We start from the raw sequence: 24527 nt of genomic DNA on the forward strand, positions 1-24527 counted from the left end.
AGGAATCTCATTTAAAGCAGCCGCGGAGATCTGGGAGGGTGTCGCCGATACGCGATGCTCGCGATGGGAACTGTCATAATGAAGTATGCCTCCTGTAATAGTTCTCCCGGTTATTGCGGCCTAATCCTTGTAGACCAATAGGAACGAGGCACTCAGGGCTGCCATACGTTAACGTTCCAGCCGGTGGCGCCAGCATTCGTACTCGTACAGGAAAGCCGCGTTAAATTACCTTTATTTCCAAGACTGTCAAATGACTCGAGGTACGTGCAGCCGGCACGTGACGCATTTGCATTGTAATTATACGATGCGACTGGTTTCTCCAGGTGGCGGAGACAGCCGAACGCTGACGGGCAATAATTCCGAAAAATATGAAAAGAAGAAGCGGTAAGTGCGAGCGGAGTGGTGGGGTCGGGGAAAAAATTTAAGCGAAAGAGCAGCATTATTTCACTCATTTTAGAAACTGGAATAATTCCAGCTGCGAAGCGTACGCGCGCGCGTTACAAATATCTGGCAAAGCGGAGGCATCCATTTAGAATAGTTTATAAAGTATGTCGCACCGTGAGTAAAAGACGGCGCGTAAACTCAACTCTTTTCTCTGTTTGCACTGCGCTAAAGCATCTGGCACGTTTGGAGTTGTTTGGGGAGTGGGGAGGGGTTGTAGCAGTCCAAACACAGCCTCGCTCCGCAGTCTAGGGGCGGAGCTCGCAGAGGACGCGGCGATAAAAATGGATTTACACTTGCCCGTGCTCGGCGACACTTCCGCGTCCTGCCAGCAGCCAGCTCGTGATTCACGGCACGAGAGCCGCCCGCGCCTGTGCCGCGGAACAGCTAAACGAGATCTCGGCAGTAAGCTCTGCGGCGCACAGTGTTATGATTACACATTTTGCATAACGGCCCCCCTCTCTACCTGCGCAACAGGCGACTGCCGGCAACTCCGGCGCGCAATTTGCCTAATGAAAGACTTTCTCCCTGCTCAGCCGAGAGCCCTGCGTATAATTCTGCTACGATATTACGTGCCGTTGTCCCACGGAATCTCTCTGTACGCGCATCAGAAGATGTCGTAATTTATTAACTGTACAGACTGCGTGGGGATAAAAGATTCGACTTCGACGGGGGGCGGGGGTGGGGGGGTGGGGGCTCTGCCAACATTTATTCGCATGTCAAGCAATGTTATTGAACTCTGGCAACTACGTTATACAATACTAACTTTCGTAGACGTCTCCATCCCGCCTACGTCTCCTTGCTATGTTGCACTCTGAAGTTACTAGCGTGCGTGGCGAACTATGCGATGAAGATTTTTCCCAGGAAGAAACGACACTGAATATAAATTCAGGCAGTGTAACAGCATTAAGATGCCGCATCTTAGCCTCACATAAGACTTTGGAACACTACTATTTTTTTACACGACCTAGACTTACTGCCTTTTGGAAACAGTGTCTTCATCTTGTAAACGATATTTTTTCTGCCTTTAAACTATCACCTAGTTAACTGCAGCCTGCAGATAGGTTGCATCGTGAGCGCCTTTCCAGGCCAGACGAGTTACTAACGCATTCAAGTACATACTGTTGTTACTTTATTCATATGTCTTCATTTTAAAGCAACTGTTGTATAAATTTCAGAATAAACCAGTACCAAGTAGTTTTCTGTAATACATTTCTTGTACTTTACATGATCAATGTCTAATGATGTATAACATCGCAATTTTGTAGGCTTCTAGAAGTAAGAAATTATTTTGTTGACACCCGTAAAGCGAAATTAAAATGCCTGTGCAACTGGCGACTGAATTTTATTCTGAAACACGCGGCTGTGTTCAGAAGTTAGTTTGTTTTTGTAAATCGGTTTCCTAGTATTTTACAGTCCCATTTTTCTTTCATTTTAAACATTTAACGACTTACTACAATAGGAAGTGAAAACTGGTCTTGATACCAACTGAACGAACTGAGAATGAAATACAATTTAAAACAAAATACCCCTTAGTTGGCTTCTGAGTAAGCACTCATACAGCTAACAACACAAATACTTCGAAAATATGCATTAAAAGGAGTCCTGCATTTCAATTACAAATGAATATAATAGGCGGTCTTTTAGGCACAGCAGCGCAGTAGTAGGTGTCGGCAAAAGACAGCCCATATTGATCACACGTTGTAGCAGCTGTTCGGACAGCAGAAGGAGACGTAGTAGAAATCCTCTGCTTTTTCCGCAAACTCATAACAGTGTTGCACCAAGCCAACACGATGTGGGTAGTTCCTTCATCAGCCGTTGTTCCACCTTGGGTCGTGCTATAATGTTCTTCAGTCTCCTGGAGCATTACTTACTGTAAGAGCAAACAGAAGCAGCTTAAGTTTTTGACCGAAAATAGCAGCGCTAGGCAGGCTAGTAACACGCATACGAATTTACAATTTGTTAGTAATTGCTTCCAAGGCAAATATTTACTATCAAGACTTCCCCTATACAATAAACGTAAAACTACCCAAAGGACACGAGACGCAATATATTCTCTTTGCAAACTACCAAGCGAGTTAAGGCAAGAGATTCGAATTCGGGAGGTCGGTGGTTCAAATCTAGTCCGGCTTTGCTGCGTCTTCAACTCAAGGCGAATGCCGGGATGGTTCCTTTGAAAAAATGATGGCTGCCTTCCTCTCCCATTCCTGTCGGCTCCAAGCTTGTTATCTGAATGTAATAGCCACGTCGCCAATGAGAGCAGACCACTGAATATGTCTAGCAAAATTTAGGCGATACCAGCTGCCAATTACGACTTTTTAATGTTTTGCTAATGAAAACTTCCTAACTATGGCACTAACGTAATTCAATAAATGATGTAAAAGAAACGTGTTAACCTTAGGGATACGACCAGTATCCGAAAATAATTTTGAAGATAAAAACAGAGTGTCAGCAGGCAAGTTACGTGAGTCTCTGATGACGCAGTACTTCGTCTAACCCATCAATAGTTGACAATAAGGTTTTTTTGGGGCATATTTTCCGAATTTAATGAAGAAACATGGTGATGTGATAAAATTACAATGTCCCTTATGCACCGATCTTTCTTCACATTCTCTGTGCCTTCCAGAATCTCTTTGCAGCCCATGGTGTATTTCTTGCCCCTTCAGGTAGCGTCGCAAATCTATTCAAGGAACAAAATAAAATCAGGACTGATTCAGTCAGTAAAATTCGGCGGTCTTTGGAATCCAATAAAGCTGCAACACAAACCTAACGTTTTAAGACTTTGCCGATGTTATCACTTCACACTGGCAAGTCATCAGCCTGGTGTACAATACCGTCCTTTAAAGTGGGTCAAGACGTAAGGTATGCAACTACAAGAATTTAGAGACAGTGTTCTTACAGAAAATGTCTGTTCCCAAAACATACTCACCCTGGAAGGGAATGTAATTCTCTTACTAATCTTTTTTTTTGTATTAACCGAGATATACCATGATGTTCTAGTTATTACCTGGTATGTTAGCAATCCATCTGTGCTATTATTTAACCCTAAAAACCCGCCGAGAGCGATAATCTGCACAGAATATTTTGTCCAATCTGCGTAAAAATGATTAAAAAGAAAGAATTCTGACTACCCCGTAGATATTGTTCCAGCGTTTACGATAAGTTCGTTTATTCTTGAAAGAATGCAGAAATGGTAAAGAGGCTCGATAGAAAAATAACTTCAAACTGCATATTTTGTCCGAAATTTTTGCGGTCATGTACCAATCCGACAAATGGTTGCGACTGCGTGATCTATAAGCCAAAAACGGACGTTAATCTCGATCTGACGACATGTGTTATCAAGTTGCTCACATACATAAATTGCAGTAATATTTGAGACACAATAAACGTAAATCCACATCAACGTAAAGAATCTTATATAATATATTCACAATTAAGGTTCGTGCTAAAGGATTGGCAACTGTAACTGATATATGTTGTTCCTAAATAGACCAGCAATAGTTTGGTATAATAAATGTTTGTTTTAGTCATCTCAACTACTACATATGAGAGATTAAATACTAAATGCGTACTCTTTACCGTATTTCTCCAACACCGTCTTTCTAAGGGAGACATATTTTTTAAGGAAATAGTATTTAGCCGTAAGATCTTGGATTCGCAGTACCGACCATTAAATACACTGCAATTTAAAAGAGAAACTGTTGTCAACAGAAGACGAAGTCCAGTATTATTTATTGTATAGTGTACATTAATTGACTTGACCAGACATAGCTAGGGTACTGGAAAGTGGCCCACACATAAACTACAGTTAGTTCATGACTGCGACCTTCTAAAACACCGTTGGAAAAACTCTAGCTCAGCTTACTAGAATCGTGACAAATATACGCAATGATAGTTTACCCAGAAAACGAAACTTTCCCGCCGTACACCTTTGTTCCTATTGTGCACTGACAGTAACAAAGCGCAAATTTACGAAAAAGTTCAATAATCTGCTTTTGTCTGTTGAATATCAGTGCTCAGTAGATGACTGAGAGTTGTTACTTTTCTCTCCTTACTTAATTTTATTTAAAGTAACGTATATGTATCTGGAAGAACTGTAGAGAATGTGATTAGCTCACCCATAAGCATATGTGCACAAGAGTTGTAGCGAATCAATACGTTAGCAAGTCCCTTAAGCTTCCCACACGCTTCCTTGTGAGCGCTTAAATTTTATGCACGGAACGCTTCGCTGAATGCCATGTTTCAATTCCTCACTGAATAATCGTGATTACCGTGATTACGACAGGAGACAGATTTCTTGCGGAGGGAAAAAGAAAGACGTTCAAATCCACAAATCTCTGCATTACGAATCGAAGTTTTCACCAAACAATTAATTTTAATTTGTTTGAAGTGCGTTGTACGATGTTACATTAAAACTTCAAACTCACGTCGTTATAAATTGTGATATTTCTTCTGCTGTTAGAAGGTTGACATCATAGCTTAACATTCGAAACTATTTTGCATTTAGGTCCGTACTGCACAGTAAAACAACCTTCTCAAAGATCTTTTATGAAAGACGTTTCGCAAAATATTTGACGATGTACTAGTGAAAGATATTTCACAGTGTAATAAGAGCAGTTGCTGACAGGTGTGAAAATTACCGAACAATCAGTTTAATAAGACATGGTTGCAAGAAGCTAACACGAATTCTTCACAGAAGAATGGAGACACTGGTAGAAGCAGACCTCGGCGAAGATCACTTTGGGTGAAGGAACACGCCAGACAGTACTGACCCTATGACTTATCTTAGAAAACAAATTAAGGAAAAGCAAACCTTCATTTATATAGCTTTCAGTTATAGATTCAGTAAAGTTTTAGACAGGGTTGATGGAATATACTCTTTGAAATTCTGAAGGTAGCAGGGGTATACATAGGGAGCGATACGATATTTAAAACTTGCACAGAGACCAGACCGCAGTTGTAAGAGTTGAGAGGCATGGAAGGAATGCAGTGGTTGAAGAAGGGAGTGCGAAAGGGTTGAAGCATATCATCCATGTTATTTAATATGTACATTAAACAAGCAGCAAAGGAAACCTAAGAAAAATTTTGAGTAGGAATTAAAGTTCAGGTAGAAGAAATAAAAACTTTTGAGGTTTGGCGATGACACTGTAATTCTGTTAGAGGCAGTAGAGGCAGCAGAGGGCTTGGGAGGGCAGTTGAAAGGAATGGACAGTGTCTTGAAAGGAGGATATAAGATCAACATCAACAAAAGCAATGTAGTGGAATTACATCAGGTGATGCTACACAGAGATACTAAAACTAGTAGATGAGTTTTACTATTTGGGCAGCAAAATAACTAATGATGGCCGAAGTAGGGAGGGTATTACAATGTAGTCTGGCAATGGCAAGAAAAGCATTTAAGAAAAAGAGAAATATGGTAAACATCGAGAATAGATTTAAGTGTCAGGAAGTCTTTTCTGTGTTATTTGTCTGGAGTATAGGCATGTATGAAAGTGAAACATGGACGATAAACAGTTTAGATACAAAGTGAAAAGAAGCTTTCGAAAGGTGATGCTACAAAAGAATGCTGGAGAGTAGATGGGTCGATCACGTCACTAACGAGGAGGTACTGAATAGAGGTGGGGAGACAAGGAATTTGTGACACAACTTGAACAAAAAAGTGATCGGTTGGTAGAACACATTCTGAGACATGAAGAGATCACCAGTTTAGTATTGTAGGGAAGTGTGGGTGGTAAAAATCGTAGGGGGAGTCAAAGAGATGAATACAGTAATCAGAGTCAGAAAGATGTAATTCCAGTAGTTATAGAGGAGCTTCGTCAAACCAGTCTTTGGAATGAAAGCCACAACAACAAATAAGAGTCTAAATAGTTGTATCGAGTCAGAAACGCAGTCCGCATTCTCCAGAAAAATATTTTGAAGCTGTAAACAGGATACAGAATCAGTTTTAGAGTAACTGAAGAATGGAATGCATATGAGGTAGGACTGAGAGGAGACATCGTGCGCACAAAATGAAGGGCGGTATGACGGTCAGTCTTGTCTGAAAGTCGAGAGCTTAACAAAGTGTTGAAAATTCCCAGCTAGTGGACAGACGCCGCACATCTCGCGACAAGCTGGCTGTAAAAATTCCAGAACCGTCCTTCTTGGCGGCAACAATGAATATTCTGTAGCCGTCCACGTATCTATCCCTTAGAAATCACATAGGTTACTTGACGTACACAACAGTTCGCAGACAAACACTCCGTAGCCATTCTTTACACTCTGGCCGTGAATGGAGCGGGAAGAACCCATTTACAATTAGAAGTACCCTTTGCCATACAATTTCACATTCATTTTTCGAATATAGAATACGTCGGTGTGCACATAACTCGGCTCCGCTATGGGCGGCTCCGTAGCGCCTGGATCTGTTGTGACGCGCGATGTATAAACAAACGTCTAGGAAGAAACATACTTCGCAAGCCGCTGTACAGTGGATCGCACCAATATTGTCAATTTACTTTCCTACTCCACTCGCTTACTGGGCCCAGTAAAAATTACCACCTACAAGCCCACGCGCCGGCTACGTTCTCAGCCTAGCAAACACTAAAATACATTGGGCAGCCAATGCCGCAATAGCATCCCAAACGGAAACCGCAGCATCGCGGAACCTTCTCTGTGCCAACGCAGTGGTGGCGATGATAATTTTTCGTTGACGATAAACATCTTCTCGCCACGCGACCGTTAGCAGCAGCCCAAACAAATTGGAGTGATTTAACGCCAGTATTTAACTCCACACAAGGAAAGAGAAAACTACATCTGGCTTCTCTAAGAGCGTCAATCTCAAATATTTTTAACTTGTTAGAGAACCTGGAATCCTGTCCTTATCTAGAAACACTGCCACACGATCCTCACAAAAGGCGAGGTACACACTTTCTGGCGTGCTATTGACTATCCCTGGAAATCGTATTATCATCGGCTTTCGACAATACTTTTAGTTAAGTGAATCTACACTGAATTCTACAGCCAGTTCTCAGTGAGACACACTCAGTGACATAACCGACTTCACATATTCAGTCGAATAAAGGATTTGTAGGTAATGACGATGTTTCACTAACACAATTTTCTGCAGTCTGCTGTGTTGGAAGAGGTTTTACAACCAATGAACTAGTATGAAAAATGAATGTGCATTCACAGATCTTATTCCTAATTTGTGTACGACGTCTTCGTTCCTTTAGATGAGGAGAAGTTGAAGAATTGAAGAATTTGATAGAGAAAGTGTGAGAGTATATTTAGAAATGAATTATATCCAACCATCGCCCTGTAAGGGAGGCACTGGCGACTGTTAATGATGTGGTCATGTAATTAAAGCGACTAAAAAGTACATATTGATGGATACTGAAAGAAATAAACAGAAGCGCAACAGTAGATTTCGTTTGGGGGAATGATCACCTTATTAAAAATTAATTGACATATGCTTCTGAGACGGAGAGTCTATAACTAATGTGGGCTGCCACTTCTGATCTACAGTTGTGATAAATTGTATGTGAACGCATGACTCATCCACGTACAAGAACAAGAAGAGTAACCAAATAAGAGAACAGGGAGGGTGATGGATATCATAGACATTTATGAAGCTGAGGAGGAAATAGGCAAAACTAACACATGGAACAGTTGTTGTTGTGGTCTTCAGTCCTGAGACTGGTTTGATGCAGCTCTCCATGCTACCCTATCCTGTGCAAGCTTCTTCATCTCCCAGTACTTACTGCAACCTATGTCCTTCTGAATCTGCTCAGTGTATTCATCTCTTGGTCTCCCTCTACGATTTTTACCCTCCACACTGCCCTCCAATGCTAAATTTGTGATCCCTTGATGCCTCAGAACACGTCCTACCAACCGGTCCCTTCTTCTTGTCAAGTTGTGCCACAAACTCCTCTTCTCCCCAATTCTATTCAATACCTCCTCATTAGTTATGTGATCTACCCATCTAAATAATCTTGGAATAGGGACTACAGAAATTCTTCGTTGGTAAAAATTTTATTTTGTTAAATCTACCGTATTATACCTTGCTGTAAAAGATGAAACGTGAACAAAAAGAGTATGAAAGCTGTCCTACCGCACTATCCTGATATTTGTGCCGATAACAGTGAAAATGATAACGTGAAAACGCAACTACTCACGTACAAAAAGGAAATATTTTAGAGCAAAAGTAGATTTGAAGACAGCCTCTGAGCTTTAATCGTGTACAGAACAAATGAAGCTAGAATCACAATTGCTGCTGTTGGCAATCAGTACGATTCTTTCGTACATTGTGTGTCTAGCAGGAGAAATGTCGTAACCATCTGATGAAATATTAGAATGTTCGGCTAAGAGCATGAAGCGAAAATGTGAAAGAATGCGGTCTGTGAACACAGAAACGTATAATGAAAGAAGTCTTATGATGGATTAAGAATGTGTTTCACAGTAATTGAAATGTCGGTAAAAAACGTCGGTACAAGTTATAAATTATTTAGATGTTACACCATATCATTTAACATTAAAATTACCCCAGAAACACTGACCTTTCGCTGATTGTTGCAGTCATTACTCCCAAGGGGTAGTTTCTCACCTGTCAATTTGAAAGTAAAGTTCGATTGCAGTTGCAGTTGAGAAGGACGTCTAACTTAAGATTTTATATAAGTTTAACTACAAACTAATCAGTGTGAGTACTAAAACTCCCAGTTCTCAAAGAATCTTTGTCTTTTGCTTTGAGTGCTTAACTAGAAGCGTCACGAGATGAGCTGGGTGAAGCTATTTTGTGACACGCTTATGAACTAGGCCGGTGGTACAGCAACATAATGCATTGTATAAATTTTCTTTTTAATTATTAAACATAACGCTTCTGCGGTATTCGAAATAAGACTCTGTAATGCTTTTTAAACATTTCGTGAATCAAATGTTACTCATCCCCATACACTGAAAGTTAACATTGTTGAAGCAGTTCCTTCAAGCATGAACGTGTCGTGGACTGTTTGAGTCTAATAATGTTCAGTTCCCGTTTCCGTATCAACACGTTTGCTGTTTCTTCCAGGTAATGACAAACATTTTATGCTAAACGCACGAACAATCGAAGACAAGCCTTGTTCAGTTCTGTACAGGTGTGTCAATAATCGCTGTTTTAACATTGCGTTATCTCAGGGAATACGACTTTTGTAGCGTGTCAATCTAAAAAAAAAGAGTTATTCTAATCTTAGAAGACGCTTTCCTCGAGATAACATTATGCTAACGACCAAACTGTCTGTGCAAGGAGGATGTAATGCATTCCTGAGTGCGGCAGACAGGCTCAGAGATAGGGGCTACAAGCTGTCGAACGAAACCAGTCTTTCTTGTAGTGTACTCGCTCGCTACAAAATAACCACGCAACGAATATGCGCATTTCTGTTCCTACAAAACTGTTGAAAATATGCCACCCTCTTCCCCATATTGTCTTGAAACATCCATGACTGGGTGATTATTATTATAAATGACAAACAAAGCACTCTGATTGTAATTTAAAGGGATGGGCGGGTATGACCTGTATATCGACGAAACATTTTACTTATAAATGGGGACGTGCACCAGACGATCACACAATCAACTGTGTTTTCTTAGTTAGTGACAAATAGCAAACTATACTCGTAATTTTCCAGATTAATTTTCAGCAAATATCAAGGTGATCTTTAACAAAAATTTACAAATTGTGGTTCTGTAAAAGTCAACAGCAATATTACCCGAACTGTTGGCTTTTTTAATTCTTGGAAAAAATAATCGTTAATCAACAACTGAGTAGCTTTGTTCCCTGACGAATACATAATACATCGGGAACACATTAGTAACTCAACAATTATTATAGAATAATTACAGTGACTACTTATATCGACAGAAGTACTGCCAGCTGTTGCAATGAATGTACCTCGATAGACTCCGTAGCGTATCTCCTGTGAAACATTTGTATGGAAACGACGTTACTTGTGCAATTCAACGTAGTAACAACTCAAGATGATCAATATCGATCAGTATTACATGCGCTGATAATTAGCTCTCATTATGCTCTCCATAAAGGAACACATACTTTAGCTCAGTGTCAAAAATTAAATGCTTTTACTCACCTAAATATACTTTCGCTATTTCTTCACAATACCACAAATATCTGCCGTAGAAATGTTTGACAAATGTACATGATACTATCCATAATGCCTATACTCTAGAATTATTCATTACAGAAGGTTTTTTCCTCACGTGGATGAATACTGACATTTTACATCTGTTTACACGAGTATTACATCAAAATATCAGCAAGGGCCTATAGATAAAACCTAAGAGCGTGACAGCTGTTTACGATAACTGAAAAAGGTGCAACATTCGTGTAAACGGAGATGTCGATAAATTATCGTGTAAATTACGGTTTCAGCCAAGCTGTAACTTAACAGGATGAAACAGGACGTAATTCCATTACAGAAACGCGTTTAAACATGTATATTTAAGCATCTTGGACGGGCCTCTTAAAATTTGCGGCATTCCGTGGAACAATACACGAACAAGGACAAGGGATGGCGGACTACGAAGCTAATAAATGTCAAAATATTCCTATCAAGGGCGAGGGAAGTCGCATCCGCAATTTTCGCTGCCGCGTCTGTTCAACGCAAATTGCAAACATCCGCTGCTGCAACGAGCTTCGCCGTGGAAACGGACGGAAGTCGTCTCGTTATCTGAATACACGGTCAGGAGCAACAAACTCTGCAAATTACCGACACGGGCGGCATGCCCATGCGCAGGCAATGTCTCTGAGTGAATTAAGGACTTGCCTAAATAATTCATGAATTTCTGTAATACACACACAGCTCATGATGCACGACAGTGGTACCGGAATAAACTGACAAACAGCAACAAGAATACCCCGGTGCAACACGCAGCAAAGGAAATACAGGAATGTCATTCTCACCTACAGCAACAAGAAAAGCTGTGTGCAGCACATAGAAAAGAAAATACATAATTTCATTTTCAACTATCCGATGCCTTTAAATTCACTCATAAATATGAAAACTCGTTCTGTGTCGTAACAGGAATACAGCCTAATACATACAGTATGTAGCTCATACATCCGTGCTTCCCTAAGGAAAGAATTATTACAACCAGAATAATAAAAAAATAAAGTTTTGCTAATGACTCAAGATTAACATTTATTGCCAACAATGTTCTCGGTACTACTAGTAAAGTGAACCACAATACTGACTGTTTCACCTGTACACCTTCCCCTATTCACTACCCTAAACAAAACAAAAAGAAATATTGTAGCACAATAATAAATGTTTCTTCAATTTTACGCGAATGTTCAAAGTGTGAACCAATTTATTTTCTGTTCATTCGGAGATTTGCATACACAAAAAATCTGTACAAATTACGGTATGTGTCGTTTGTATAATTTTGCAGACTTTTTCTTTTATTATTGTTGTTGTTGTTGTGGTCTTCAGTCACAAGACTGGTATGATGCAATCAAATCTCTTCACTTCTGATAAACTGATAATTCGTAGATGCCTCAGAATTTTATATCAGTAGATTCCTTTTTTTAGTAAAGATTTATTTAGATTTCTTTTCTCCCTAATGCAATTCATGATCTATCCGAGCAACTCATCTAATGTTCTTAGCGTAGATAGTAAAAAAAAAAAAAAAAAAACGTACGATATGAATACAAATAAATGTATACCGTACAGTGAGTGCTTTGTCTGAAATTTGCCCGCAAGGTAAATTTTGGAATATCAATATACGAAAGGTTAGGCACAATAACATTACGTTTAGAGTGTGAACAGACGCTTCGAGTCTACGGGCCAGTTACTGTCAGATGCAGAATTTTACGATTTTGAAATTCATCGTAATTATCTAAGACCGTAATAATTTCTGTACCTCTCTATGTAAACTGCACCAAATACAGAAGAAATTAGCTACATATGGGAAATTTATTTTCCTTGTTAGTAAAATTATTATTCTGTCAGTCATTGTCGAGAAAAAGGCACGGTATTTATATCAACGTGAATATGCTGGGTATTTTTAGTTGGAAAACGCTTTTAAACAGACATAGTTACATTTCCCAAATTCCGCCTATTCATAAATGTGTCACCAACGATTAAAATAACTCTCTAAGAACGAGAATTGCGCAAGTGACAGAGCGAAACTATATCTGTTGATGGACCACACCAGTGTCGTTTAGAAATATAACAAATATATATTTTTTATCAAGTAGAAGTTGACTCAAAGTGGTGATGCAATCGAAAAGGACATTTTGATTTCCCTCGAGAATGTGGGGTAGCTTTCCAATTAATTTACTACCAGCCCTAAACTTGCGATTAATTTGATGTGCCGGCGGTTAAGCAATTTCCTGAAGTAATCCACGAATTGCGTGGAATTCTGTCACGTAAGAATAATATATGAACAACCCAATCAGTTTTCTGTCAAGCGGCCGTCATTTTAAGCAAAGCAATTAAAAGGATACTCGTATGCTAGTAGAAATGACAAATAGGCCTACATCAGAGTAATTTATTCTGAGAGTGTTTTATGGCCGCAGTGGCGCTCTGCCACAGACCTCCTTGTGCACCTGCTTCAGCAGAATAAGTTAATACTTGTCAGTGATGAGTGGGAACAGGCAGCTCGTAATTTATCCCATGTACTGCCCTCATAGATTCCAAGATACGCGCCTCAGATACCATCGATCGTGTCTCATTAAGTTTCCATATCTCAGCTTCTGTACAAAACTAACTTTCGACGCAGCAACAGACGTCGAAATTTCTCTATCTGGTCGTCTACGACAACCTCCTTTATCTGGCCGTTTTACTTCACCGATCTGGAGAATGGGCAGGGTAGGGCACCGGAACAAAACGGATAGACATGTCTCGCATTTTAATTTCCATAATTCGGTGACACGCAACGTATATGTTCCTGATTTTATATAAAGACGATGAACGAGTTGTAACCTAGTTTCATAGGTCATACACAATGTTACTGGAAAGTTCGCAACTGTGTCACTAGTGATGTAAATAATAAACTACAGCAGTTACTTTTTTTCATTTGTATCACAACGCATTTTGAGAAATGATTTACATTTTCTGATGCTATGGGAGTTTACAGAACAGCACACAGGCTTTTTCAAAAGAAAACTCTTGAATTCCCACAGTACTCTAAAACGTGAACAAATCCTTGAGACGTTGTGCTACGCATGAAAAAACTTAGCTGGCGCAGTAGGTAATTTTATATAATAAATAGGTTTTATTTTTGCAGCTTAAGTTTCCGTTTTTTGTTTCGTGTTTTTATTTTTCACATTCAACGCAAAAAAATAAATACGGGTAATGTTAACTAATATGGCAGAGGTGCTTCCGTTCTTCCAGTCCTTTATATAACTGCTGATAAAATACATACTGACGGGACATGAATATAATAACATAGATTTTAACGAGAGTAAACTCTGTGGACTCAAATGGATTGAGAAAAGTAGGTGAAGACTTTAGGTACTCACACAGCATTAAAGTAAATATCTTGTTCAAAAAGTTTCTCACACGACACGGTACAAAGAACAAGACAGTTTACAGCTAAGTTAGTAATATGTGCACATAGTCTGCCCTTGAAAGAACGCGCAAAATGTACCCCACAAAATCGTAGATACAAAATAAATTTTTTTTGTAACCTTTGTAAAGTAGTGGACCTGACGATGCGGATTTAGTGACACAAACCGTTCGTGGAATCGTCAAATAAACTGACTGGTTACATACATTTGAGTATATCGGCTGATGCTGGTAACAAGTTACGATTGGGCTTAAAAAATTCGCATTGGAAAAGGATGGAGTTATTCCAGTGTACGTCCTGATAATGGTAGGTTACACACCAAATCGTAAACGTCCTATGACAGAGAAACGCGACAATAGCCTATTAAGCTTTGCGGTTGGTGGGAAAAAAACATTATTCTTACATTACCTTTTCCGTCCAAACATGTTTCAGGAAATTCATGCCGTCGTTAGCGATACTCAGTTTATTAAAATTTTAGTAATACTTGATTAGGCTTTTTAGGACGTTCATTGACCAACTAGTAATTAAGATTTGAATCGAATACAGGCATACTGATGACGGTGCGAATGGAAGGAAATAATCTGGGCGACAAAAATACATAAAAAGAACCTTAATGTTGTCGGTTTGTCAATCCTCACTTAGTACCAACAGTAATGAAGCCTGCGAAGATTATCTATCTACGACTGAATCAGGACGAGTTTGCGGCATCTTCAGTGACGTTGGTGCTGTTCTACACCGCAACGCGTCGGCATTTATCAGTTGCTGACGGGCAGTGATAACCCAAAAACCGTTTACATAAACGTAAGCAGGCGGAACACAGAATCGCAATTTCTTCTGCAAACACGTCTGGTTTTATAGCACGAAATAAATCCGGGGCCGGTTACTGCTGGCATAGCACACAAGATGTACAGTGACAGGCGCAGCGCTGAGCCGGGACTCACCGGTGTGCGTCCTCTTGTGGATCTTGAGGTTCTCGGAGCGCGCGAACACCTTCCCACAGCCGGGGAAGGGGCAGGGGAAGGGCTTCTCGCCCGTGTGCACGCGGATGTGGTTGACGAGCTTGTACTTGGCCTTGAAGGGGCGGCCGTTGCGCGGGCAGCCCTGCCAGAAGCAGGCGTGCGTGGTGCACTCGGGCCCGCCCACGTGCTCCACCGTCAGGTGCGTCACGATCTCGTGCATGGTCGTGAACGCCTTGGCGCACGTCTTGCGCGGCGGCGGCTGCTCGGGCTCGACCCACATGCACGACATCTCCTGCTTGACGGGCTGGCGGAAGCGGAAGAAGGCGCCGTGGTGCGCCGCCGCGGCCGCCGCCTGCTGCTGCTGGTGGTGGTGGTGCATGGCCGCGGCCGCCACGTGGTGCGGGTACGAGTGCTGCGCCAGCCCGTGGTGCGCGTGTGGGTGGTGCGGGTGGTGCGCGTGGTGGTAGGCGGCGTGGTGGCCGTGCTCGACGCCCACGCCGGCGCGCGCCGCGTACACGTCCATGCCGAGCCGCATCTGGTGGTTGAGCGCGGCGGCCGCGTGGTGCGACGCCAGCGCGTGGTGGTGGTGCTGGTGGTGGTGCGCGTGCGGCAGCACGTGGCCCGCCGCCTCGTGGTGCAGCGCGGCCGCCGCTGCCGCAGCCGGGAACAGCACCGCCGCCGCCCCCGCGCCGGACTCGCCGCCGCCCCCGGAGGCCGCGGCGACGCCGGCCCCGGAGGCGGAAAACTCCTGCGAGTGGTGGTCGCGCCGCAGTAGGAAGTCGCGCGCCGCGTAGCCCGCCGTCGCGGCGGCCGACACGGCGGTGCCGCCCCCCGCCGCCCCCGCGCCGCCGTACACTCCGCTTCCGCCCACGGAGGCGGACGACGCCTGGTAGTGGTCCGCGGTGCCGCCGGCGCCGCCCTGGTGCACCAGCGCCGACGACGGAGGACTCATCTTGATGCCCATGGCTGCCAGGTGGTGGTGGTGACTCGGGTCCACGAACGGACTCAACATGGTAACTCGGGTCTCCCCCTCGCAGACACTCTCGCCTCAGCTAGTCCTCCACACGCCACCGGTGCTTCCCACTGTCACATATTCCGGACCGTCGAGCGCGTCATCTGCGACAACTAGCCTCGTAATCTGGACCGCCGGCGGGCACGGCGACACGCACCCGGCCCATACTGTTCCTAGCCGCGGGCCCGGAAGTTATCGGGAGTAATCGAGCAGTCGTTCGAGCGAACTAACGAGTTCAGTGGAGCGCACAGCCGGCCGGCGCGCATCCGACGCGTGGAGGGGGGAGCAGCTGGAGACGCGTCTGCAGGTAGAGACAGAGAGAGGCCGGACGCGACGCCGGGACGCGGTGTAGCTCGGCCCGTGCTTGCAGCGGAACTGGCGCGCCCTCTCGGGCGAGCCCCCCGCCTCGGGCGCCCGCGGGGGCCCCTCCCCTTCCCATTCGTCGGGCCGGCCCTCCTGGGGGTCGGACCCACGGCTCCCGCCTATCGTCGCGCCGCAGGGGCCCGCTCCCATTGGACACCGCCGCCGCTGCCAGCCAATCGCGTCCGCGGGGGCACGCCCCCGAAACGTGTCTATCGCGCAGCTACAGACAGTGAGGCGGCAGCTCCGAGGGGAGTCAGGCGCACGCTCGCAGCGGAGCGCGCGCGTTCCAGCAAGTTTGCAGCGTCCCGCTTCCGCACAGCCCAGCAGGTCCCATGAATTCACGTTAACATCAAGTACAATATTTATGGCGAACTGTGACCGGTCTTCATCATGTTGAGCACCACAGCTGACAGACACTAATATTAATGATCAATGAAAAGCATCTCAACTGTATTATTCCGCATTTGGGCTAGTCTCTTCGTAGAACAACTTCAGGTTTCCACATCTTCTTCGCAATCTGAAGATGGTTTAAGAACTGGTCAATAAACTGTGTAATTATGCAGCTGAGAAGGTTTTGATTAATCATTAGGGTTTCCAAGTCCCACAAATAAATATATAAACGACATCCGCCATACCTACTTCACGCCAAACAGACAACTTGCATGTGAAAGTTTGCAGACTAAACCCACCGACACGTGGCCTTGGCTCGCATTACACTGTCAAAATACTTTGACATACCGTTTATAAAAAAACTACAACCACGCACTAACTATTGTAAATAACATAAGTAAAGTGTGAAACATTTCATGAGCGATATTTGACAAATATATTTTATAGTATAGTAAGGCATTGTGCATGCGGACAACCTTTACTCGAACAACCGCTTCGTTTTACGTGAAATGTAGCTGGACACTGCTGAGGGTGCATCTACACTCCATATGACAGTTTGTCGACAGAAATGGGTGTCGCTCCACAAAAAATAGTAAAAGCTCACCTATCGCTTTTTGGAATAAACAAAATCTCGGAAGACAGCGGCCGACTTTTTCTTTGTACATCCAATATTTTCATTGACATAGTCACATAAACGTCTTAGCTGTTAACCGATTGACAAATCGTAACTTGGAGCCCATCCCGAAGCAGGCTAACTACATAAACGTTTTCTGTGACAGCGTTAGTGAAAATACTAAATGCACTAATATTTATGGAACTATCGGCAGATAACCTTATACATGTGGCGGTGTATCGTGGGGCGCGCTACACTTCTCTGAACAGTCAATCTACGATCGTTCAGGCGCATTTTAACAATCAGAACGAAAGGTAGCATTATTTGTTAAGGGTCTCAAAGGTGATGGAAACTCTCAGCACGCATTTGAGGTTTCTACTGAGAGAATAGATGAGATGCCTGCGATAAGCTTAAAGCCAACAAAACAGCGTTACGATGTCAGATACAAGAAAAAAAATATGAAAAAATGAATGCTGGGAAGCTGTTCAAATGGCTCTGAGCACTATGGGACTTAACTGCTGAGGTCATCAGTCCCCTAGAACTTAGAACTACTTAAACCTAACTAACCTAAGGACATCTCACACATCCATGCCCGAGGCAGGATTCGAACCTGCGACCGTAGCGGTCGCGCGGCTCCAGACTGTAGCGCCTAGAACCGCTCGGCCACCCGGGCGGCTGGGAAGCTGTATTTGGCAGGACGATACTGAATGTCTGAAGCAAAACATTTTCTTCTTGTTCATTGCCTAATTTCCCACTTCACTTGGTACCAGCCCTCCTAATCTTGTTACGGCATTCTGAACGTACTGTGTCATCTAAGAGTGCCGTCCCATCGCTTGCACGTCGTTCTTTATGGTTTTGCTCTAGGTATTCGGTGGGCGGCCGGGGCCTCTCTTCGGAGGTACAAGCTACAGCAGAAAGTGTTACTCTTCATTTACACGATTTGTAAAGTGTTTAGCTCATATGAAACGCTATTAAAATAACTGTAAACGTATTTCACTTACGTCAAAGTAACACTCAACTTTATTTTTCTTCTGGTGATATGGGGCGCATCGATCAGGTACTGACAGTATTCACTGAAACTCTGGTGACTAATTCTGTGAAACAAGAAAAACTTTTTCCTGTGTATTTTACAGATCCAGATGGAACCTGAGGGATTTTTACATTTAGAAGATGCGTCACCGACGGTGGGATTAACGCTGTATCTCCTCTTCTTGCCTTCTACTGTACCTAAAGCAGGGCACAGACGAGCGATTCTATCTTAGTCATTTGTTAGGGCATGACGTGTGTAGGCAACACGGGCACGGACGTCTGTTAGGAACTCGCTACAATTAGTAATGGACTGTATGCGCGCCCTTGCAAGTAGAGATTTACCCGAGCTGAAATCTATGTCTACATACACACCATGCAAGTCACTGTGCAGTGAATGAAGTCCTGTTCGGTTCGCGCACTAAGCGAGACAAAAATTGCGATGTTGACTGATTTCGACTCAGTTTCGTCGACGGAACAATTGCGTGTATACGCGCTCAGCCTCAGTGAAGAGCTCTTCAGATCCTCACTCCCAAAATCCGTGATTTTCGCCGAAAACCGAGCCCTGGACGTTGGCTTCTGTGCCCAGTGACACTAATCACTACACCACAGGTGCGTGTGGCTAAGTCTCAAAATAAGAGTTACTTTAAGGATAAAATAAAGTAAGTTACTTCAGATTCCAGTAAGATAATTTGGGAATCATGGTGAAATATTCACAGAATTCCCTCTCGCCGTGTTGGAAAGATGCAGTGTCCCTAAGTAATTAGGCACAGCATCTTCACCGGAATGTGATGGGAATGAATAGTTTAAAATTTCACATCTCAACGTGAAGAAAATCAAACTAAATCGTACCTACACATCGAGTCTCTTCAAGAACTTGTTGGGCTGAAACCGCTTACATTATCGTATTTTAGGTACAGAACTCAGATTACTACTTATCAGCAATTGTTACGTTCGTATTTGTTATATACTCGTACACAAGAGGTGCAACACATCATCAGCCGCCCTCCAAAATGAGTTCCCTTGAACTGAAATAGAAGAAATCTCTCCACTGGCTCATTAACAACTCGATCACATATGAGAAACTCCTCGCTGAGCCTGCAGCCTCGAAGGAAACTTTAAATGTTGTATAACACGATCAAGTGAAAGTTTAGAAACACTTTCCTTACGGTCCTACGACAATGCTGTAACAAAGTATTGACCACAGATTCAAGACTTGGTGAATTTCGAATAAGAATCTAAATTCAGTTTGATATCCATTTGCAATGACAGTTTCTACTAATACCGCTTGTATGGTATCCGTTTCTATAACAGGCATTTTTTACGAGCTTTATCTGAATAGTGATTATAAAATTATTATAAAATATTCCAATCTTTACAGTATCCACTACGAGACTTCTTTTCAGTTTCAGTGAAACGTTACCAGCAAAATTCACATCCACCCACTACTGCACCCGTCTTCTCGGGGGATTCTATGTCACATTCTCCTATTTGACATCTGCTTCTACAGTTCCCATTTCTGTCTCTAATTCAGTCATTGTTTACACGTGTAACATTGCGTATCCTTCCGCTTCATTTCTTTTTCTGTAATTCAGCTACAGGCTACAGGTAAACTTCGTCAACTGAGTAAACCGTACAAACAAAACGAATATAAAATACCAGCAGGGAATATACCCCAGTTAAATAACACGTAAATAATACGTTAAAACTGTTCGAGGATTAGTAAACAGCACGACACCTGTCTTTATTTATTTACTGTGGCAACTACCACGTGCTCATGTATTTTCCAGTTTAAAAACAAGATTAGGTACATTGGAAGTCCTTTCCTAATTTACATATACCACCTGCTACCATTTTTTGTTAAATGAGTAAAACAATGATGGGCAGTGACTCATATTTCGTCTCTCTCAATTTGCCTACCTATTTCACTGTGCTTTTAACGTCATTTGTGATCTTTTTAGTACAAAATATGAGAAGGTAGCGTGTCTTCAACCTAAAATTTTCTGAACCTGCTTTTCGTTGTTGTAAACTCTTGTGTATGCCTGGAAATTCAATATATCTTTACCATAATACACGTAAAAATAACTTGTGGGCATGTTTCCGATTCCTTCAGCACAATCTGGTTCAATTTCAGTTCGTACCTCCAAAACCTGAAAGTCTATATTCCTTTCTTAACTGTGACAAAAGCATACATTACTACATACGCACTCCAAAAGTTATGATACAGTCTCGATGTTTGCATTCACGTGCAATTCAAATCTGTAGTAGTTGTGAGCTGCGTGCTATTGAAAAATCTATGTAATTTAAAATATACATCTACTCGTCTCATCCTGATGCTGATAGTGTTCCCTTAAATATAACACACTTAATGGCTTCTCATCGTTGTACAGTACCTACTGGAACTTTGTCTGGGTGAATCTCGTCGTCGACGGGAGACTTAAGCTCTCTTTTTTACTTAAAAGCAGGAAATAAGTCTTTAATATCTGAGTTTACAAAATAATTATTTCCTGACTGACTGATGCCTCTGGCAATTTTTTGGAGGTCGCAGAAGGAGAAACGCTTACTAACGACTTAAGCTCTCTTTTTTACTTAAAAGCAGGAAATAAGTCTTTAATATCTGAGTTTACAAAATAATTATTTCCTGACTGACTGATGCCTCTGGCAATTTTTTGGAGGTCGCAGAAGGAGAAACGCTTACTAACGCTTCCTTTTGTGTACATAGATGCTACAAAAATGAAGCAAACGATTTCTGTTAAAATAAATCGGGAATTCAGTTGGTTTCTGATCACATTTCTATACAATGACATGGTGTACTTCTACCACGGTCAAAAGATCACTGCAGAGAACGCTTACAGGTAACCGTTTATCTAACAAATGACCCATGAAATACACATACAATAAAATTAAACCAAACCACAGTAATATTATTCATGACTTTCAATTATTTCGATAAGTGGGCATAGTGTCAACAAATGATGATAAAATATCATAAGGCGGAGCTCAGATTGCGAAATCTGTGTAGATTATAACAATAAGATTAACAACCGTGTCTGCTTTTCAATCTCTCGCGTGATGAAGTTACCGCAATGACTTACAAATTATCTTAATGGCTGGCTGCAATTACCTTAGAAGGCCCCACCGTGTCAAAACTAAAACTGCGACATCGCTTGTTGGCAAATCCGATCGTCGTTACACAGTGTAGCGCAGTGCACGTTATTGCTATGTCCACTTCTAGACCACACACTCTGAAAATATTCTGAAGTGCGTGGCGGAGAATACACTGAACAAAAGCAATAATGCTTCTGCCCCACTACATTCATATTTGCATATACGGAAGCCCTATTGTTTATATGACTTGATACGTTATTGATTACATTTCCTCTTTGTCGCACGGTGGAAACAATATGTTGAAAGGTGAACAACTTTTGTAGATTCCGCGGTGAATAGTGGTTTAGGCGTTATTTTTCAACTGATTGACAACTGACATTTGTTCTGTTGCAACGTCCAGCGACTCCGAGAAGCCTGTCACCAATTGCAAAGCACATTTTCTTGTATAAAATCGATGATCCCTAATCATTCCATATTGCAAGGATCCCACATACTTTATCTGCATCCCGGTATAGGAATTTTCCCAGAATATTTCCAAAAAACAGGAGTTACCATTTACTGTAAATACAACTAACAGTACGCGATCGTTTAACTTAATTCCTGATGTGCTGTTACATCAGTTGTATATGACGCCACTGTTTCCATATGTGCCACGTCATGTTTGGGTTCCGTTAACTGAAAAACTTTTTTTTTTCTATTTGCTACCGTGTTCAGTTCCAAAATCTGAATACAATCATACAATACAGGTATCTACGCTAGTGCAGTGCCACCAACACCGAATGGTTTATTAGGTGCTACACGGAGTCAGAAATTACGGTTAAAATTGAGAAATAAGGAAAATCAGTCAACCAAGCGCTCCATGACAGCAATCCGAAGAACTAACTGACATCTGACAAAAGAACAAGACTATCGAGTTTCCAGAAATGGAAGATACCTAGATCGTAACAGTACCGCATAGTTCTGGAATATCTGACTGGTAGAAAACTTGGAAACATCAAGTGTTTTTGGAGTCTGTGGCTTAACAGTTTATAGAATTGTTAGTACTGTTCAAGAGCTGTTGATTGTGGAGGCACAGAAGTTCTGAACCATGGTGGAAAAACTGCTACCTCATACTATTTGAAATCGTTTTCCTTTCAAACCTCCAATGAGACCAAGGAAACGAACAACCGGATCTCTATTGAACAACAACGAGAACAACAATGAGCCACGTAGTCTGGCGTAACTGATCTTACTTTAGAACTAAACATGAAACTCTGCGTGACAGACATTATCCAGACGTTTACGTCTAAATTGGTATTAGTAATTTTCCTATAGGACAAGTAAATATGTAGCTCATTACCTCAGACGTGTAGTAGGTGAAAGATTCTGGATTCGACACTCAGTAGCTTCTATTGATTTCCGATTACCCTTTACACGCCTTTGACCTCCTACAATACGACACGTACACGAGAAATGCCTAGTCACACAGAGACTTATGGGGCTCCGCGTTGAACTCCAGATTTCTACACGGCTGGCTGCGTAGCCGCCTGTCACACGGATCAATTGACTCATGACTATTGCTTATAGAGACAGGCACTTGCCTGCCATTCAGTAAATATGTGACAGAAGAAATGGGCGAGGTATTCCAGAACGACAGTTCTGAAAGCAACCTATACGATTTAACACCACAGGACCTTTTAACGCCCTATACAGAACCTGTCTTGCTATTATCTGCCACGGCAGTATCCTCTTTCTTTTATTTTTATTTTTTAATCTTACTTTTCTACTGTAGTTGTTGTGTTCAGCATTCGCATAATTCTCCACACCTGTCTACTCCGTGTAACATTCTTCATTTCGGCAGTTCTGTTGCATCCCACATCTACTTCAACGTGTTTACTCCTACCTGTTTTGGTTATCGCACAGGCTTCACTTGCATACAGGGCTACACTGCAGACAAATACTTCCAGAAAAAGACGTCCTTATACTTATATTGATCTCAGATGTTAACAAATTTCTCTTTTTTAGAAAAGCATTTCTTCTTATTGCCAGTGTATATTTACATACTTTTTACTTCTGCCATCGTCATTTATTCTGCCGTACAAAAAACAAAATTCTCCTACTACTTTCAGTCTCTCATTTAGTAATCTAAATCCCGCATCAGCACTTAACTGTACTGCAATTCACAATCTTCGTTTTATTTTTGTTGATGTTCTTCTTACAATCTCTCTTTAAGACACTATAAATTACGTTCAACTGATCTTCGGAGACTTTTTCTGTCTCTGGTACAATTACAGTGCCGTCCGCAAACCTTACAATCTGACTTTTAATTCTCTTTCAAAATTTCTCTTTTGGTTCCCTTTACTGCTTGCTCTATGTTCATTTCTTAACTACTGCTTCCCTTTCGCGTCCTGCGACTACTATAAACGCAATTTGGTGTTTGTGCGAATTGTAGATCACCTTCCTCTTTACGTATTTTTCACCTGATTAGTCCTGAGTTCAAAGAGCTTATTTAGCTCAACATACAATATTGTATAAGTATTTCAATGACTCTTTTCAACCTACCTTCAAATGTAACTGGTAGGGTCGGTATTGCGTCACGCGTTCTAACATTTCTTCGGAAACCAAATCGATATTCCCCGAGGAGGGCTTTCTCCAGATTTCCCTTCTTCTGCACATCATTAGTGGCAGTATTTCTGCAGCCATGATTTGTTCAATTGGTAGTTCGATAATGCAGTAGTCAGTACTTGCCTTTTTTGAAATTCGGATTATTACATTCTTCTTGAAGTCAGGAGGTATGTCGGCTCTCTCTATTTTCTATATACAAATTAGAATAGTTATCTCTTGGTTGCCTCTAAAAAGAATATTAATAATGCAATGGAAATGTCGTAAGCTCCAGGTGTCTTGTTTCGGGTTAGGCATTTCAGGGCTCTGTCAAACTCTTCTCGACGTATCACATTCGCCATCTCATCTTCGCACCACTCCTCTTCACTTTCCATGGTACTGTCTTCACGTTTTTTTTTTTTTTTTCCTTTACGCAGCCCTTCTATAAATTTCTTATACCTTTCGGTGTTGCCTTCTTTGCTTAGTAGGGGAG

The 24527-nt window shown here is 42.0% G+C and overlaps 1 protein-coding gene across 1 annotated transcript in view; it reads right to left on the reverse strand.

The window, feature by feature from the left end:
* Positions 1-16313, reverse strand: part of LOC124775325 (zinc finger protein ZIC 4-like) — a gene marked incomplete at its 3' end in the record, with an annotated part of 254631 nt that extends 238318 nt beyond the window's left edge. The window contains exons 1-2 of the mRNA XM_047250158.1: positions 15797-16313; positions 14925-15745 (exon numbers count right to left, since the gene is read on the reverse strand). Of these exons, the coding sequence (XP_047106114.1) occupies positions 14925-15745; positions 15797-15954 (979 nt within the window). The remainder of the gene's footprint in view (positions 1-14924; positions 15746-15796) is intronic.
* Between the last annotated feature and the right edge of the window lie 8214 nt (positions 16314-24527).

The sequence above is a fragment of the Schistocerca piceifrons genome, chromosome 2 (assembly GCF_021461385.2).
Source record: "Schistocerca piceifrons isolate TAMUIC-IGC-003096 chromosome 2, iqSchPice1.1, whole genome shotgun sequence".
Lineage (NCBI taxonomy): Eukaryota > Metazoa > Arthropoda > Insecta > Orthoptera > Acrididae > Schistocerca > Schistocerca piceifrons.